Below are 19,755 nucleotides of genomic sequence, written 5' to 3'. Positions count from 1 at the left end.
TTTTTTTTTTATGTTTTGTTTTTTAAAGATGAGAACAGGGGCCAAAGTCTGACAGAATGTAGGGAAGATAAAACCAGTGTATCTCTGTCCCTTAAAGTTTTGTAAAGGTAGGTAACTTTGTTTTTAAAGAGAAAGCTTATACGAGAAAAGAAAAGACCTGTCTCTCTGCCTGTTCTTCAAAACTGAGAATGAGAGACATAGAGAGGGGGTGGAGGAAGGCAAGAGGGGAGCAAACAAACAAACCAAGAACATGTGTTAAGAGACACTTCTATGAAGTAAGCATGCTTTTATCCCTCTACTACAGATAAGTAAGTTACATTGCAGAGATTTTCACTGGCTTTTCCAGGGTCTCTCCACTAAGGAAATATCCAGGCTCTTGCACTTTTATTTAAATGGCGCTGAAGAGGGGGACACTGCCTGCACTTGGCATATGCAGACAAAAGAAGAGTTGAGGGTTTTCTAATACTTAGTTTTAGAAGGAAGGAAGGAAGGAAGGAGAAGGATATATTAGAAGTCCAGGGCAGACATGTTCAAGAAACTAACAGTTTTTCAACAATATGAGGTGTGTGAACGTGCCTGAAGACTGAATGACGGCACACGGCAGGGAAGTCAGGCGATTGAACTGTACTGCACGTTACAGAAACTAAGACTCATTTACGATTTAACCTATATTTTAAAACCCTAATAAACTGTAAGTTTTATATGGAAAAAAATAAGACAATAAAACTTTAATAGTGTGCTCCGGTAGTTAAAGAACTATCAGTGTACATGGTAAGATGAACAAGGGGTACAAATTACTGTGCCCTGTGTATGAAAAGATGGCACGGATTTCTGAAGATAGACACAGGAAGCCTAGCAAGTTTCCTGAGGAAAGAGTGAGGTCAAGACAGTAAAACAATGGCCAAATATTACATTTTTAATTAAGTCTCTAGTTTCTAAATTAATTTCTAAAATAAAGGGTATTCTTAGGAAACAAAGTTAATTTTTAAGACTAATAATGAAATTTTTAAATAGAATTTTCATTTTCCTGTTTTAATATCAATGGCACCATAATATTTAAGAATTTTAAGAAAAATTCAAGTTTATACAAAACTTCTTAAAGATAAATACTTGATCTAAGTCAGACACTTCTTTCTCAGCACAACAGCAGCTAACCACATAAGGCTTTTTAGTCTCCCCAAGACCTACTTACTATCTTCCACCAAAATTAGACCATCTTCAGATGATGGCTACGGCATGGTAGCTTCAGCGGCAGCTTCAGATTTCACGGCCACTGCCTTCTGTGTTTTTAAAAATAGCTTCAAATTTCTAAGACACAAAGTAGATGTGGGCTTTAACACTTCTTGGGATAATTCTTATTTTGTTGTTCAAAATTACTTCTTTTGTCTTATTTTAAAAGGTTAAAAAAAAAATACCCTAGTCATGAAGATATAGAAAAAAGGAATGTTCTGTGGTCAAGTAATTTCAATGGCAAAACAGTAACCATTTTTACTGAACAAATATTAATAATTTTATGATAGTTTAGAGACAGTGGCATATAGGAAACAGTATTTTTATAACATTTAAAAGGACATGATATTGACCCCTTTGAAAAACAACACAATGACATGAAAATAAATATTCCACAAAGAGAAAGTTATCAGTATACTGTTTCTTATATTCTGAAAAAGAGTGAAACCTTCAACTCCTGTAAGACTGACTGGAGACTAAAGTCAACACACAAGCATGTTATTTTTTAGTTGACTGGGCAGAAAACAGGAAAATCTACACTAAGGGAGATGTCAGTTCATCAGAGCACAGTTGGGCTGCCTCAAAGGGCAAAGCCTTGCAACACTTTAGAATACCTCCTATTTACAGATTTTTATGACCCACAATCTAATATGCCTGCTGTGTAATTGGGCATTCCAACCTAACTACGGATACATGACTTTCCAGAGTGACAGAAGTTAACAAACCTAATTCATAAAATGCTGAGAAGACAGACTTAGGTTTAGACAGTCACATAGTTTCATGATTATTTCCAGGCAGGGCCCCAAACAAGCTGTTTAAAATGGACTAAAATCAGTACAGGAATCTCTGAAGTAATTGATATATTCTAGTAAACGGTTCATTCTAAAATTAAATACCGAGTTCCATTTTTATCCTGATTACCATTTTAAATTGAGATTATCTCCTAGGAAAAGATGGCTGGAGGGATGGGTTGTGTTGAAGCGGTATGGCGAGAACAGAGGAGGCAGGCCCAGAGGGGCAGAGGGGCAGAGGGGCAGAGGGGCAGAGGGGCAGAGGGGCCGAGGGGCCGAGGGGCAGAAAAGACAAGTGTGACACAACTCATCTCTGTTACATTGCTTTTAATAGTCCTTTAAAGAAAGGGTAAATTTGCTTGCACACACACAAAAAAAAAAAATCAAGACTGTTCTATTTGTCTATTCTTTCAGCTTTTTAAAGTCAAAATTCTTATTCCAAGCACCTACCTATAAAAAAAAAAAAAGGGTAGGAAACCTAGTTTTTATCAAAGACCACTGACCCACAGCAGAAAAACCAAAAACAAGGCAAAACCAGAAGGGATTACTTGAGCCTATAAAGATTTGTTTTTCTTGATGTTTGTCTTCTCACAGGGCCCTCAGGTAGTCCAGGCTGGTCTCAGAGTCACAGACCTAACCCCCGAAACCTCTCAAGACCTGGGGCTATCCCCATGTACCAGAATATCCAGCCAATGCATATTTGTGTGTGTGTGTGTGTGTGTGTGTGTGTGTGTGTGTGTGTGTGTGAATTTTCTACATTTTTAAGAAGAAAATATGTTTGCCTAGGCTGACTCTATATTAATACAAACGCTAATAACAAAGCAGCATCAGAGTGTACGTATAAAGTAGATTTATGTAAGAGGACTCTGAGGAGAAGCTGGAAAGTGGGTGTGCAGAGTGAGTTTAGGATCATAGGCGAGGTGGGGCTCAGAGCAACAGTGAGCCTGGTGGCGACCACACTGAACCCTGGAGGAGTCGGAGAAAGGAAGAAATCGTCAGAGAACACCTCCTTATGACCTATTTTTATTTTTGACATGCTTCCAGGCAGGCATGTGAAACCTGACTCAGAAATCCAGTAACTGCTATGTGAGGTTAGTAACTCACTAAATACACATCATGCAGAGCTAGAACGAAGGAGGAAAGAACTGGAACTGGGACGAAAAGCTAGACCTCTATGATGTGGAGCTGCAGCTGGGAAGAAGGGTGGAGGCAGAAGAATGCCACTTTTATTTGAAGTTCTTCCAAGTTTTGACCTGTTGCCATTTGTGTGCAGCAGTGAAAATAAAAATGTAACCTTTATGTTCATAAATGACAAGAGCCTGACCCAGATGAGGTGAAGTCCCCCTTCAGGAGAAAAGAGAGAACCCCTCTCCCTCCCTTCCTCCCTCCCTCCTCTCCCTCTCCCTCTCCCTCTCTCTCTCCCTCTCTCTCTCTAATTCCATCAAAAGGTTCTTGTCAAAAGCAGATTTGATTTTCTTCTCTGTGTACGCACGTTAGTTACGGATGATTAATAAAGCGTTCATTCTTCTGTTTGCTTTGGCAGAGAAGTGACTAGGGTTGTGTTAGCGTTAAGGAAATATTTCACTTTATGAAGAAAAGATATGAAGTGCTGCTTATTTAAATACACATATGGTTAAAAAAAGAATGAATTCATGTTTAGGCTCACAAACAATAAAAAAATGTTTCAGTGGAAAATAAAGAGTTTATCAACTTAGAAACTATGAAAATAGTATATTTATCCAAAATAGGCTTTTTGGATTTATCTATTTTGATGAGATGACAAACTAAATTTTGGTAGGATGATAAAGAGCATTAAAAAAGATTTCATATTAAATACAGCAAAATTGCGATTTTAAAATATTTAAATACACAAAGACATTAAAAAATAAAATCCTATAGTGTAAAAAGTAATTATATTACAAAAAGAGCTCTCCCAAGCTCAGGGTATCTAAACCCCCAGACTGAGCCAGACACTGAGAATGCACATTTATAAATCAGCACTCTCCTAGATGTGTGCTACTATACCACACAGTCACAAAGAAATGTCAATGCTAAATATCCTTTCATGCTTGTTATAAAGTCATTTTATAAATTAAATTACTTTGCCTGTCCATCAAGAAATAGTAGTTAAGGCAATTTAGATTCTTGCAATTCCTGCTTGATTTAAAAGTTAAAGTCAGTCAAAACCAATAATCTGATTGAAGCTACACTCTGACTGACTTGAGGTTTTCAGTCATCAGGTCCTCCAACACAAAGTAAAGACAAATAAGGATGTGTAGAGGGAAAATGTTGTAAATAATCTAGAAAGCACCAACTACAGAACAGAGAAGACAGCTCGGGTCTGAAATCAGTTCTCAGATCTCCATTATACCCCTGTAAGTTGCTAATGAAAGCAACTTACCAAGAGAATAAGGTGAAGGGTGGAGCCTAGGTGTGGAGCATGATTAAGGAATACTGAGGGCAAACATTTTACAGTAAAGCAAGACTTCAGACACCGCGCTAAGCTCACGGGCATTTCCTGTAGCCAGTGGAGATTCTTTAACCCTCATTTTCCCTCCTTCCTAGCATGCTTGGCAGCTCCCATTTCTTTCTATCAGACCTAAATTATACCCCTCTCCTACTTTTTCCTCCCAATACAAAATAAAAAAAAACAAACAAGCCAATCGAGTCTTTTGTGCCTCCCTTTTGTTAGTGGCTCATATGTAACAGAGTAATTATTTACAAAGTATCACTGCCTGTTTAGAATCCTTCTCAGCTTCCCTACCATGGTAAACTGACGGTTTCAGGTGGTTCCCGTTAACTTGATTTCATTTTGTCACCCCCAGTCATCACTTTCATTTTATACGATCTACTTGTTGACATGTCTGCATTGAAACATGTCTCTAAACTCAACTCTGAACCTCGCACAAGAACCGTCCTTGAATGAACAAGGCCACTGCAGAAGCCCTGGTGAAGGACTGGTTTTGTCTAATAATCTGAAGCCCTCTAGCCTTTCACTGAGTCAAGCTATCACTGGCATGAATTCTAACCCAGAATCACTGCAACAGAAACAGAGGCCCTCTCATAGCTCACACTTGTGAAATAGCTCACCAGTGCCTGTGAAGAACCCAATGACTACGAAAAGTTGGAGTTAACAAACATTTTTATACGCAGGAGAAAACATTAGTTCTATAAACACTTATGTAAAAAGTCTGAAAAGGACAGGCATGATGCACATTTTAATATAAGGTAAATAATGCTAACTATAAATGTTTCTAAATATGAACAGCAACCTAAAACTCATACCTGGACATGTTCAAACAAAGAACAATTCTAAAGTAAAACAAGTCATTGTGTTAACATGAGAGTAATTTTCCTTTTGATTATTTCCAATCATTAAGTTGGTTGTATGACAAAGGGTTATAAATTTTGCTTCTCCATTGTTCCTTTGCAGACTGTCACACCATCCACCTTACTGAGGTTCAGAAACTAAGAACGCTGTAGGTAGCAAAGCTTAAGCAGGTCACTCTGAATTTACTAAGAATGAAACTGTACACTTAGTGGATATTTATAAATGCATAATGGTTTTGCTGCAGTTTGTAAATTGACAAAAAAAGTACTTTTAACACATAGCTGCTTCAAATTAGCAGAGAGATACCAAATTATCACATGGAAAATTAAAGTCAAATTAAAAGAAAATCCAGAAGTGTAGTATACTAATAAGTGACAAGTTCAGTTTTTAAATATGCTCTGAGCATCTACTATTTTAAAAGTTTTATTCTAAGTGCACAAATTATACATAAGAGCTATGTCCCTTAAACTGAGCAAATGCATGAGAAAAATATAGAAAGCACTGACTGATCTGGGCTATCCAATGCCTCTGATTTCTCAGGGACAAATCTCATGTTAAGGTACAATCATTCTGTAATCACAGAACTGGAAATGCATGTCCTGTTCTTGAAGCTGCCTCAGACAGCAGCGTATGAAGTACTTACATGATGGTACCAAATGGTATACTTTAAAAGTAGATGCAGAACACCAAAACCACGTGTAAGTCAGCTTCAACCCAATTCAACCTACATGTGACAGAGTGCCCACTGCTGTAGACAGACTGCAGTCAGACAGTGCAGTATGAAGACTGACAGTACAACTGTTAGAGATCCTGAAGCTAAAGCTTCCAGAGCAAACTCTAACTAGTTAGCAATGTTCAGAGAACAGCCATAGTCACTGAATATTCTTTTTTGGATACTAAGACAGATTTATAACTTAACATTAAGATGACCTTATTTTAAAGCAGTTTTAAATTTAGATATTTAAACAAGCACCAAAATATTGTTTAAAAAATCCTAGATATTTATATATTCCATGATTTTAATATATTAGAAACATAAACCTATATATTTTAGTTATCAAAACTTAAAACGGTCAACTAGCTATTCCAAAAAAATTTATCAAAAATTTGTCCTTAGAAATTTTAATTAAAACTAACGACTTTGACTTCATAGGCTGCTATTTATTAAATGTTTTCACGCTATTATAAGATTAAAATATTCAATCTTGTAATCTTAAATTTTTAAAATGAAACTAAATTATACCATGATTCCATAAATTGATTTTCCAAAAAAAATTAGCATCACTTAAGTGACGTTCTAATGTTAGTATGTGGCTACAATGCACAGGTGATCATGTACACTGGGCTTAAATAGATAATCAGGTCTGGTCACTACATGCTTAGTTAAGTCTTGTAATTATTCTGTTAAAAATACTATCATCAAATAACCTATCTCAGTAAAATTGATCTTTATGTAAGAACCTTTGGCGATAAAATACCTTTTCCTTCTAACAAAATACCAATGTCCAGTTTTCCAAATTAGTTGAATTATGCTCTATTTAAAGAGATATAAAATCAAATCTCTACAATCAGACTGTCAAATCTATAGCTGGTGGGTGAACCTCAGAGAAGCAACAAGGAGCTAGGTGATCCTGGCACCTCAGATAGCTGGGCTGCTGTCTAGAACATAACACCTTAGCTTCGTTAGCAGCAAAAGGAGGGAGAACTTCAGGATTTCTCAGCCTCATTTAAGCTCAAATCTCTGATTATTCTTATCTAGAAACCCATGTCTACACAAGGGAACTAGGCTCTAAAACTATAACCCAGCACAATAGTGAGTTATAACTTACAGGGAACAACAGTGCCATTACAGCATTATTTTGCAGTGTATTACTGTCTCAAAGCAATGTGTTCAGATAAAACATTGGAGGCATTTACTTAACTGTGCTCACCTAATGATGACCTAGACACTAACATCTACAAAACAGGGCATTCGTTTCTACCTCATTTAGACATATGTAATGTACCTGTAAAAGTAAAGCCGAGAGAAGTAACAAGAATTAAAGTGAAACATTTTGACCTCACTTCTGAAACAGAATTCTGTGGTACCTGTAGAAACCCCAGCAAGTGAAGCGTGTGAACACTAAAGCCACAGCCTAACACAAGTGTGTGCAAGGGAGGGACAATTAGTTCTTTCAATTAAGCTTGATACTTAGGTAGACTAAGATTATATTATAAAATTCTGAACCCTAAGTTTTACTGTTAAAGCAAGCCAACAAGCACATGCCAGTTTTAAAGGGAGGAGGAGTCTGGGTTAGGAGCTCAGTGTTACAGCCTGACAGCACAGGCTGGATCCCAGGCACTTAAGTGGAGGAAAGACAATTGACTTCCTCAGGTTTTTCATCTGACCTCCACACACGCACCAAGACAACAATGCACATACATACACATACAAACTCACAAAATGTAAAGAAAAATGCAAAGAAAAACGTGTAAGGGAAAAACAATTTATTAAGGTGACTCTGGAATCCAACTTCCTTTCAAAGTATTTTTCTTTTTTAAAGAGTATTCAACCACCCACACATTATTTTAAAAGCGAAACAAACAAAAAACCTTTGTGCTACAAACGGTCCCTGAACTCCACTTTGGCATTTGTTTAGCATTCTGCTTGTTTGCTGTTGACTGGTTGACTGTGGCTGCTACACCACCAATACAGATCAAGCCAGGAGGCTTTCCTCATGTATTTAATTCAATGACCCAAGACACTGCAGGGGGAAAGGTCAGCCGTCAATGAGACACTCTGTTGCTACAGGAAAAATGGAGCGAGTTACCTGGGACCCGTTCCCCAGCATGGCTACTTGAATTCTATGAAGGTGGTGAAGGTGCAGAAGATAGAGCAGTGCGGAATACCTTTTCCAAGTCAACTGTGTTCATTGACATCGCACATGAAAGAAGGTACTCGGGAAAACAAATAAGCTTTAGGTACCTGGCAACAGAGAGGAATTTTTTTTCCTAGTAGTTGTAACAATCTTGCGTTTCTTAAAATCTACAGGAGTGCTACCCCGCAGGCACCTATGGCAGCAGCACGGGGTTTCAGATTTAGTGTGGGTGGTTGGATAGAGTTGGACACTGACCAGTTTTGTGTGCGCCGAAAGGCACCCGGCTGGAACACTGAGTTTGGCATTGGCTATGAGACTGTCGGTGCAGTGGGTTGAAGATGTGTGCATTGGCACTGTGTGGAACCAGGAGGCATGCTTAAAAGGTTATGGCAGTCCTGAATTTGGCAGCTATCTTCTAAGATGATCATGCGGAGCTAAGAGTCAAGCCCAGGGTCACAACTGTGAACGCCAGAAAGTAGTGTACATCTGAGACCATGCCTGTCCTTTACAAGACTCAGCCCTGAGAAAAAGAAAGTATAGTAGTCTTTTGAATGGAAAGAGGGTGCATGGCCGAGAAAGCCACATTTAAAAACACTTAGAACCTAGAACTACCATCTTTCATAATAGTATTTAAATTAAAATATCAAATGTAATTACAGAAGCTGATGAAGCAGTTTTCTAATACTTAAACATGAGTATCAAAAGACTTGACATCTTTCTCAACACACATGCATGCACACACACCATACTTGAACATATATATATATCTCACACACATCATATATATCACACACACATATACACATACATGTTCACACATATACACATACTATACTACTCTTGAACATATGTACATCGCACACCTATATATACCATACCACACACTCATATCACAAATGCACACCACACACACCTATATACATCACACATACACACTACACACATACAAACTTCACACACATACACAGCACACAAATACACCATACACACCACATACACACACACACAAGCACACACACACATACACACACACTTATGTTGTTGTTTCTCCAATGTACATTCTGAAACCTTTACTGACACAAGTAATTTGTAATGGATGGCTACTCAGTCTCCTAGAGCACTTTTTTAATAGGAGCAAAGGACTATCCTGTATTGTCTCTTTTTAATAATTTGATGGGTTAAAGGACAGACAGTTAAGTTCCTCAAGCATGCATAAATGTTAGTTTCTGTAGATAACTTAAGATCTTAGGCTTAACTCTTTATGATCAATCAAAGAAGACAGCTGCTGGAGATATAGCTCAGTGGCTGAGGCTCACCTACATGTACAGAGCCGGGTTGCTCCCCAAGACTGAAAAACAAAAGAGAAAGAATAGGAGGGAGGGAGAGAAGGGGGAGGCCGGAAGAAGAAAGGAGGGAATAAATGCGAGTAGCTGGCAAACTCAAGCCATCTTCACAGGACAGATATTTTTCACAATAGATCCTTCTACTTTCTCCTCATCATGGTTAAATCAAATATTTTTCCCATCGTAGCCAAAATACAGCAAGACAGACTTACCCATGTATAAGCAAGCAGTATCTTACAGATCTGCACTATACTTTCTATCACCAGAGAGCCACAGCAGGCCTGCAGTACCTGCTGTGAGTAATGAAGGCACTGGAATGGCATGGGCTACTACATATGGATTAAACTATAGGTTTCATTTAGAAGTCAAAGCTGTTGGTACTGCAGAAGTAAGTGCACAGCATGCAAAAGTAATAAAATCATTTCTGAAAAGTAAAACAAGAATAACTGCTTTTCCTCATTGAAGGAGAATAAGCACATTAAAGTTGGAAGGAGAGTATCCATTGGGATGTGCAGCAGTGGGGCCCTCCAGGCAGAGTTCTCTACAGTATCATCATGGCTGAGCAGCCAATCAATAGGATATGAGCAGCACCCTCCCATCTCACTAAGTTCAGGTTTCTAAATTGGGAAAGTTTGGCTTTAAAGAACTAAGCGTCACAAACATGAGCTGCTTACAACAACACTCTCTGCTGGGCACACTGGATGGTTTGAGTAAGACTCCTACCAATATTAGATACAGTATTAGGAAAGTGCAGAGGCATTCTTAAAAAGCCACCCCTAGTATTTTCAGCAGCGTCAGAACTCAATTGTTCTATAGCTATAAAAACACCCTTAGTGTGTAGATGAACGACAGCAAGTCTAAACCACTGAACAGTAGGCATTCCTTTATAATCCTTTTCTCTTGGCACCAAAACAAAACCACCACTAAAAGAAACGCACAAGGTTCCTCCAAGCCCTCCCTCTAAAACATAATGGCATTCTGATATAAAGAAACCACCACACTGTATCCCCAGCACAACCCTAAGGAGTTACTACTTAAATATTACCAGTGCTCTGTGAATCATTCTATATTAAAATTAGATGGTTCTAAACATCACACATATAAAAAAGTATTGTTTGACACAGTGCCATTTTGATGATAAATTGCAATCTATAGCTCAAATAATTCTACCTAGGGATTAACATTTCAGAGGCTGAGCCCAAGATTATGTGTGTGAATCTTGAATTTCATCATCTCCCTTTGGCACAATAGCTTATTCTTCCTTTTTTCATCTATTCTCTCATGAAGGGTCAGGGAAGCTTAGCCTTGCTGTTGCCTTCATTTCATCTCTACATTAACCAGATACCTTGCAGTCTCTTTAGCTCTTATGTGTTATTTCATTGCAAATACTACCCTGAACTGAGCTCCTGCTAATGAGGCTGGTACTAAATCAAAGGCTGCCATCAAGTGGCTGTAATACTCTCAACAGCATTACACCCACTGATGCTTCCAGGAAGATTTTCTTCCCCACAGACAAGCTGTGCCGCTCTGCTCGGAAAGAATGCGTGAAGAGAGGAGGGAGGAACCCTCCATATTAACTTTTACTCTATTTCCTATCCTTCCAAGATTACTGCTTTTCTGCATATTGCACTTACAAAGTACAGCTTCAGAGTCATGGTTAGGATTAGTGCTCAGGCCAAAATATTATCAAATGATATTAACCACAATTCAAGCAGAGCAGTACTACTGAGAACTAAATAATTCTATTAAAATTCATGGCTAGATCAATAGTAGCTTACTTTTGAATATAAGCAATGGCACATACACTTTAAAATAAAAAAATACAGCACCCTGCCTGACCCATGCCCTAGGATAAGGCTATCAAATAGCTGCTGCTATATGTAGCCATGCCTAAATGCTAACAAGCAAGCCAGAGTTTGAAATACTCTCTTCAACCCACTATTAGAGTCACATCTTAGAATCTGGGGCTCTTTTTCTTCAAAATTATGTTTATCCTCTTTTTGATGCATTTGGAGAGGGCAAACAAAGCAACTTACAGGAGACAGGGTTTATTTTAGCGCAGTTTCACAGTACAGCCAACCACCAGAGAGAATGCCTAGCAGCAAGAAGCTCCAGAAGCAGAGGAAGACGAATTGGTGGTGCTCTGCTTCTTTTTGGCTTTTTTTACAGTCTAAGATCGCAGCCCAGGCGATGGCTCCACCCACTGTTGATGGGACTTCCCAGTTCAATAACTCTAATCAAGATAATCCCCACGGGGCCAGTGAGACTAGGCTCAGAGTTCCCTGCCTAAGACATACACGCATACATACTCACACACATATTCACGAGTTTAGGGAGAAAAGGAAGCCTTCTCGGCGAGTTTGAGGCCAACCTGATCGACACAGTGAGTTACAAACCAGTCAAATCTACCTAGTGCTCCCCCCACCAAAAAAGTAATCATTTTTCAAAGACAATCCCCTATAAGCATACCCAGAGACCCATCTCCCTGGTGGGCCCAGATCTCATACACTTAAAACAGACGAGTCATTGCCCTGGTGATCGAGTCTAAGGACTCGCCTACTAAACAGGACAACAGCACAGTGTTCTGCCACTGCTTCCTCCCCACCTGCTCTTCACTTTCCATCTTGAGACCTTCTCTCTAAGCCACTCAGACTAGTCTAGAATTCACTGCTCAGGCTGGACTTCCACTTATCCTCCAGCCTCAGCCTCCCTCCCAAGGAGCTGAGGCCACAGGGCTACGCCAGGGGGCCTGGCAATGCCTTTTTGTTGAGAGCCATGGTCAGAATAATCTGAAAGGGACAAAGAAGTGGGCTCAGTGGTTAAGAGCACATGCTGCTCTTGCCGAGGACTGGAGTTCAGTTCTCAGCACCCATATCACATGGCTCACAGCCGCGTGTAAGTCCAACTCAAGGTCTCCTCAGCCCGCCTCAGGTGCCAGCCACTCACATGCACATGCCTACACGCAGGCACACATCCATTTACAATAAAAATAAAAACATCTAAAAAATAACAGAAAGTTAAAAACTGATCTTCTAAAACTCAAGTCTAATGAACCATAGCTCTCTGCTTACAAGTTTTCCATGGCTTCTGACATCTTACTGGAATGGGAAATCAGAACCCCACAGGGCACAAGCAAAACAATGTATCTTACCAGGCCTGCAGATAACTGATAGGTAGTCAGGTTTGGAACCCACAAACCATTAAAATAGAATTCGAGTTCATCAGGCTGTCCACCATGCCCACCTTCCATCACAGCTTCAGTTTCTTCTCTCCATCCTAGTTTGCGAATAAGGTTGCAGCAAGCTAGCTCCACCCTTTTACCCTTAGACCATTTCTCTACATATGATCTAATGAGCGTGCTTTTTAAAGGCTTTGGAGGGTCACTTTACATGCGACCTCATCATCACCCTCAACAGGCCATTCCTGGACTCTCATCCAGCTTTCCTGCTGCATACCATTTCCTTTGCCATCTCTTTCCCTGTTTGGACTAAAAACTCCTGTACACTAACACGTTGTCTTGTTTTCATCTCCAATGTCTGGGAAGCAAAGGTATAATCAATTTCATGGTATCAGGTATAACAAGGTTAAAATCAAATATCAGAGAAAACAAACCCGTCTCTCATTGTCTCTATGTACAAGAGCCTATTCTTTTAGTTCGCGCCTATTCTTTTTCGTTTTAAAACAATAAAGTGTCACTGGAACAAAATTAAACTTTGGAAAATATCACAAATAAAAGGCAGGAAGGATATATTGTTGAATGTATTATTGGAGGGATCTGATGTGAAATAAGTAAGTCTTGACTGCTAGTGATCTAGTAAGAGTTTTATACATATTTCATGTTGTCTGACTACTTTTCTAAATGTTTCCTTAATTTTAAAGAGGAAGAAAAATCCTTAAATTTTATTTTACTGATTGATTTATTCCTAAATTAAGCCTGTTCTCAAAAGAGCAAAAACATTCAAGTGTTAAAATCAAAGCTATTATTCAGAAAGAGGAGAAAGGAAGGAAAAGCACATAAGAGCTTTGGCCACTGTTGCCACAGAGCCTCCTGCTCGGACCCTTTGCTCCTCATGCACACTTTCATGAGCCTTACTCTTCCTTACAAGACCAGGTTAAATAATAGTTAAGAGCCAGTGTGGTGGTGGATGCCTTAATCCCAGCATGCAGGGAACAGAGGCAAGTGGAGCTGTCTTGGTCCAAATGGAGTTCCAGGCAAGGCAGGGGTACACATAGACCCTGACACACACACCTGTGTGTGTGTGTGTGTGTGTGTGTGTGTGTGTGTGTGTGTGTGTGTGTATTTGGAACAAAATTAAACTTTGGAAAATATTACTAAAAAGCAGGAAGGAATACATTGTTGGAGGGAATATTTTAGTATTAAAGCTATTCAACATATAATTTGCATATTCAAGTCATACTTTTCCTTTCAATATATTCTCAAATGATTAGTGCTTTGCTTTATTCTTCCAGCAAGCCCCAGCCACCTTACGCCCACCTTAGAGTCATGCTCACAGGCACGTGGGTTGGGGCATCCATCCGGTGAAGTGATCTCTGCGATCTGAACTCCACAGACAATTCAGTAAATGGCCTTTACTACCAAGCTGTTTCTTTAGCTGATGAGTAGTTTTAAAAACCTAAATTTGCTAGAGGTTTAAATTAATGTATCTTTCATAGAAAAATCCATTATTCTAATACCACAAAACAAAAGAATAAAACAAACAGATAGAAGTAACCCTTTATATGAGAGGAAATAGGGCAGGGGTGTAACCCTTCCATTGTAATAGGTAGTTTTATTTGAAGTTAATAACTTAAATTTAAATGACTGTGAGCTTTTTACTTGCAGAATTTCTTATTTATTAGTTCTGTTTGCAAGGAAAGGCAGTTTTGAGTACAAAAATATTTTAGTAGGTTCTTACTGCATCTCTTTGAATATCAAAATAAAACAGACTTCTGGGAGTTGTGGAAAGCACCTCAGTCTTTTCCTCTTTTCTAGCAACTAAGTAATAGTTTAAACTTTAACATTCATACTGCAATGAATTTGATGGCATGCGATTTGTGTAGTTATTATTGAGCCACAGTAGCCAAGTGTCGTCAGTCTTGAAAATTGCAAGAACCATTTAGTTTAGTTTATTATTCTTGTTACCCACTAGATGTCTTTGTATGAAAGAGAGATATGACCAAAGTTGATTTCAACTTTATTTTTTACCAACTGGAAGGAGGAAGCTGATAAACAAGACAGTCAACTATTCAAACAAATCTCTAATGCTGCCTCAGACATGTTCAGAGTCAGCAGTACATTTGAGCAATTTCTACATGTTTATTCATAGAAATTCATCAGCGAGAGAACTAGCACATGAAAGATGCTAAAAGTCTGCACAAGGCCTTCTCCTCATGGGAACCATTTGGGAGCAGAAACTTGGTGACTTTTCTACAGTAGGGTTCTAATGGCACAGCACACTTCCTAATAGCATTTGTTTTTAAGATTTTTCCATTTGCTACTTTCATTTGCTTCTCTGTATTGGCTCAGCATTGTGTAACTGAAACACCCCTTATCTTACAGTGAGATGTCTCTCAGCTTTCCAGAATCCTGTCATGCCAGCCTCCTTGATACATAGGTTTATATGCTGAGATCTTTGTGATTCTCTGCTCACAGGCAACAATAAACTAAATTGTAAGAGGCAAACTAGAAACAGCAAGACTTTAAACACATGTTTTTCTATTTTCGTCCTTTTGTAAAAATGTATTTTCATTTGAAATAGAATTACATCACTTTTTTGTATCTCCAAACCCTCAAGTGTCTTTCTTGAGAGTGGGAGAGTTGATAGCCTTTCTTTGATTACTGTTGTTACATACCATACATATGTATATGTATGCAAATATATAACCAAGTACTGAGTTCAGTTTTGTTGTTTGTATGTATATGGTTTCAGGGCTGAGCACTCATCATTGGGCAACAATAAATTAGCTCATTCCAGGAATAGGCTAATTCTCTTTCCCCAAGTATTGAGTAGTTGCCTATAGTTCTTCACTTAGGGGATGGGATCCCACAGCTTCTTGCCCTTTCCAGGTTACCATATCCACTGAAGTTGTCGTTGTTCTGGTCTTGTGTGTGTGCAGCCATTTCTAGCTTTGTTTGAAGCTTTCATGGGGGTGCTGGGATCAAACTCAGGTCCTCCTGCTTATGAGACAGCTGTTTTTCAACCGAGCCTCCTGCCTAGTCCCACTGTGCTGGTTTATATAAGCATTTGAGCATCAGCAGACTTGGGACTCACGAGAGTCTTGGGACCATTACTTGACAGATCCCAAGGGACTGGATTTTGTAAATGTTTAATCATTCTGCCTTTGAGGTTCTTTCACTCTTAAGAGAGTGGGGTTAACAGAGGATGCAGATAATAGAACGAAGAGCAGAAGGTCAAGCAAGAGGCCAAATCACATATGATATTGCAGAGAGGTAGAGGAGGGGACAACGAAAGCGAAGTTGGTTGCCTTTAGTTCTCTCTCCAAGCTGCTTTTGAAGTCCTTGAACTGATGGTTCATTAGCCACAAGATAGCCAATGACCACATTTTTTCCCCCTTGAGGTATTTTTTGTCTCTTGACAGTATGAGTTGTCTTGCTTATTTGTGAACTATTTCAATCCAATCATTATAAAAAGACAAAGCTCTAATCACTTGAGAATATACTGAAAGGAAAAGTATGACTCGAATATGCAAATTATATGTTGAATATCTTTAATAGTAAAATATTCCCTCCAACAATATATTCCTTCCTGCTTTTTTGTGGTGGCACACACCTCTAGTCCCAGCACTTGAGTCTGAGGCAAGTAAATCTCTGCGTTCAAGGTCAACCTGGGCCAGGGATACCCAGAGAAGCCCTGGCTCAAAACAAACAAACAGTGCACATATCCAGATATTCACATGCATATACATGCACACATATAGTTCTTTCCTTTCTATCCTTATTCATCATGTATGCCAAGTAAATCTATAGGTTCATAGTAATGATATAAGCCACCATCACCCTAAACAACTGCTGCTCACATGAAATATTCAAGTAGGTAACCGTTTGGACAATATGCTGCTGCATGTGGGAGCTATGGTCTCTGCTGCCTGCAGACCCCTGGTCAAGCTGCTAAGTGGGTTACATACCATGAATAACCTCGTCTTCAGTCTAATCAAATTTTGGAGTTTCAAAGAAATCTTTCAAACAAGATAACTTGACATGGAGAGTTTACGTTCTGAAGTTACATGTAAAGGTTATGAATTTTTTATCCCTTAGACTTGTTTTATATCACTTTCAAGAGAGAGCCCCCCCCTTGCCTCACCAAGACTGGGTTAGGCATTCTTTATATACGCACATACAGAACCCTAAACTTAATCTTAAACCTTGCCTATTTATCTCTGCATCTTTTCCACTATTGAAGTCTCACTAATTAGCAATTATCTGCTACTTTGCATCCATTTAATAAAAGCTCATGGAATGAATGAACAATTATGGATACTAGTGTGTTAATATGATGAACTTTATATATTTATATGTAAGAAACAATTACCATCACTAGAGATGAATCCCTACACAATGAACTAAGACAAAACTTGGATAACTCCAACCCCAAAGCACTTATATTGTAGTAATTTAAAAATAGTGCCTTATTGCTGCAAGCATCTGTAAATCTAATACCGCTATGATTTTACATATTAAACTGATATATGAATTGCATGATATGGCATGTACTTCTTGGTTCCTATTTTAATGTCCTTTTATAATGTAAGTAAATATGACACACTTTACTTCTGATGCTCAGCCTCCTTTCCACATCAGGATTTCTGGAGTGTGGGATCTGAAATGATAAGTTTATTTCCATTACTACAACCTGCCAAAGCTAGTAAACAACTAACAAAAAATGATGGACAGTAGACAAGAAGGGAAGTAGAAAGCTAGAAGATGCAAGGTTCGCAGGTGGACCAGGACAAGAGGGCCTGGAGTGTTGCTGGGCCACAGGCTGACCATGAGAACAATAACGTAGTGTATACTGCAAAGGCCAGCAAGGATTTGGAAAATCTACCACGAAGAAATGATCTTTAGGCAGATCTATTTAGTCTAATTTAAACAAAATATAATGTATACATGTATCAAAAAATCATTTTACCTGATTAGTATGCTGGAAAAGATGAAACAGTAACAAACAGATGCAGGTGCGCGGATTCTTAAGAGTTCCAAAAGGCTCAAATGTGAGCGTATTCTCCGTCACGAGGATATATTCTCATTCAAAGGAACTCAAAAGCTAAGGAAGCAGTTCTTTCAAAGCACCTTTTCTCCAAGAAGTGGGGGGGAAGGGAGGGGGAACTGCTCAGTGAGTACATGGCTGCCTTTCCTGCTAGAAGCCAGGAATTGGGTGGCCCATGTATCGTTCAAGCCTTTGGAAAGCAAACATGGGCTCTCCAGAGCAAGTTGGCTACCTCAACCAGCCAAGCCAGCAAGCTCTGACTCCAAATGCACACTGCGCCTCAGTACATAAGGCAGACAGTGACTGAAGATGATGCTTGGCATCAATTCTGCTTCCACATGCACTAGCACATGTGTGTCTACATACCCACACACATGCAAAACAGCAAACCTGAGGGCAGGGGAATGCAGATATGGGCTTTGACTGAAGCCTAACCAAAACCAGAGTAAGCAGGCTCACAAAGATCTATGAAACTCCTGGCCGTGTTCTCTCTAATCTACCTGCAGTTACCACACACACTATCACAGACATGACGCTGACACTGAAGACCAGGAAAGCCTGTATCAACTACATGCTGAGAGTTAAGAGAAAGCTTTGCTGCTTCTAATGCCACCATTTTTTTCCTCTGGAGAAATGAGAACAGAAGCACCCCAACTCCCTGTTGGTCAGCAGTACCAGATCACTTCTAAAGATTGAAAATGGCTAAGTCTGAACCTTTAGCCTAGTTGGTCAGAGAGATCAACTAAAAGGAAGATATGCTCACAACAGCAACACAAATGTACACACAGCTGGACCACTTGCGCCAAGCCAGCAACTTGGGCCAAGCCGAGCATGTGCAGTAGCCTTGTATGCACAGAGGAGACAGAGGAGCTACAGTTTCTGAGATTCATTTTTCACAGTTTGGTAGAGGAAAGGAAAGTGGGAGGGGCTGTCGGCTAGGCCTGGGGACAGCTAAGCTAGGATAGGGTTTCTTAAACTTTTTCCCATTTTCCCTTTCTACTCAAGAAAATTTTGCCTGGCTCCAGGAATGTAGGTATATAAAACTAGATATACAAATCAAACATTAATTGGGAATAAACCATTAAATCTTTTTCTTTTAAAGACTTTGAAATACATTGACTTTACCATGTACTAAAGAGTAGAGCAAATTTGAATACTAATAAGACTGATATGCTTTTTTGCCTTTAAAATAAAAATTAAACTGGCTGAATAATTTATACTACAGGATGTAAAAGTATCTTCAACATTTTTCAAAGGTGAAAATATATTTTGATTTATAATTGCTAATGCTAAGAACACTACCTCACACAATATGCAGTACAAAAGATAAGAATATATGTACAGTCATTTCAGATATTGTTGGAAATTCCAAGGAAAAGTCAATAAAAAAAATTTTTTAATAAAACTCAGGTTAGAAACTCCAACAATGTTGTTTAAAATAAAAATCCTAGTACAGTGCAATTCAAAGATATACTAATTTGATATTTCATACTAAGGAATGATGTAAGAGAAACATTTAAAATGTTTTCTGTAATTATGTATTATGTCTCCTTAGAAGCAGTGACTGCTGCAGCAGTAAGAACACTGCAGTTCAAAGATGCTCTGGGCAGCACAGGCAGCACAGCACAGTGTGGTGCGGAGCACGGGGTGTGCCCGCTGAGTGTTCAGAATCAAGGCTGCATAAGCCATGATTAATATCCCATTCCATCCATTGAAATGAGCTTCAGGAAGTAACATCAGGTAAACTGCGTTAAAAACAAAACCAAACATGGTATTAAAGAGCCATCTCACTGGTCACAACCTCGACGAACACCTGACTCCCCACAAACCTCCACGGTAGACACAGAACTTGGTTAATTACATACCTGCTGTTAAATTCATGGGTTAACAGTTTAAAACACCCACACAGACACACAGAGGGGGGGAGGGGGAAAGAGAGAGAGGGAGAGAGAGAGAGAAAGAGAGAGAGAGAGAGAG

The 19,755-nt window shown here is 39.0% G+C and overlaps 1 protein-coding gene across 20 annotated transcripts in view; it reads right to left on the bottom strand.

Annotated features, from left to right (window-relative positions):
• Ehbp1 (EH domain binding protein 1) overlaps positions 1–19,755 on the bottom strand; it is a 305,768-nt gene that overhangs the window by 181,508 nt on the left and 104,505 nt on the right. For 12 of the 20 annotated variants that reach the window (XM_031338017.1, XM_031338018.1, XM_031338016.1 and 9 more), the window contains exon 6: positions 17,338–17,391. The exons of the other annotated variants lie outside the window; for them this stretch is intronic. In XM_031338017.1, the coding sequence (XP_031193877.1) occupies positions 17,338–17,391 (54 nt within the window). The remainder of the gene's footprint in view (positions 1–17,337; positions 17,392–19,755) is intronic. 20 annotated transcript variants of the gene reach the window in all.

Source organism: Mastomys coucha, unplaced genomic scaffold, assembly GCF_008632895.1.
Source record: "Mastomys coucha isolate ucsf_1 unplaced genomic scaffold, UCSF_Mcou_1 pScaffold22, whole genome shotgun sequence".
Classification (NCBI taxonomy): Eukaryota; Metazoa; Chordata; class Mammalia; order Rodentia; family Muridae; genus Mastomys; species Mastomys coucha.
This window is presented reverse-complemented; position numbering and strand designations above follow the sequence as displayed.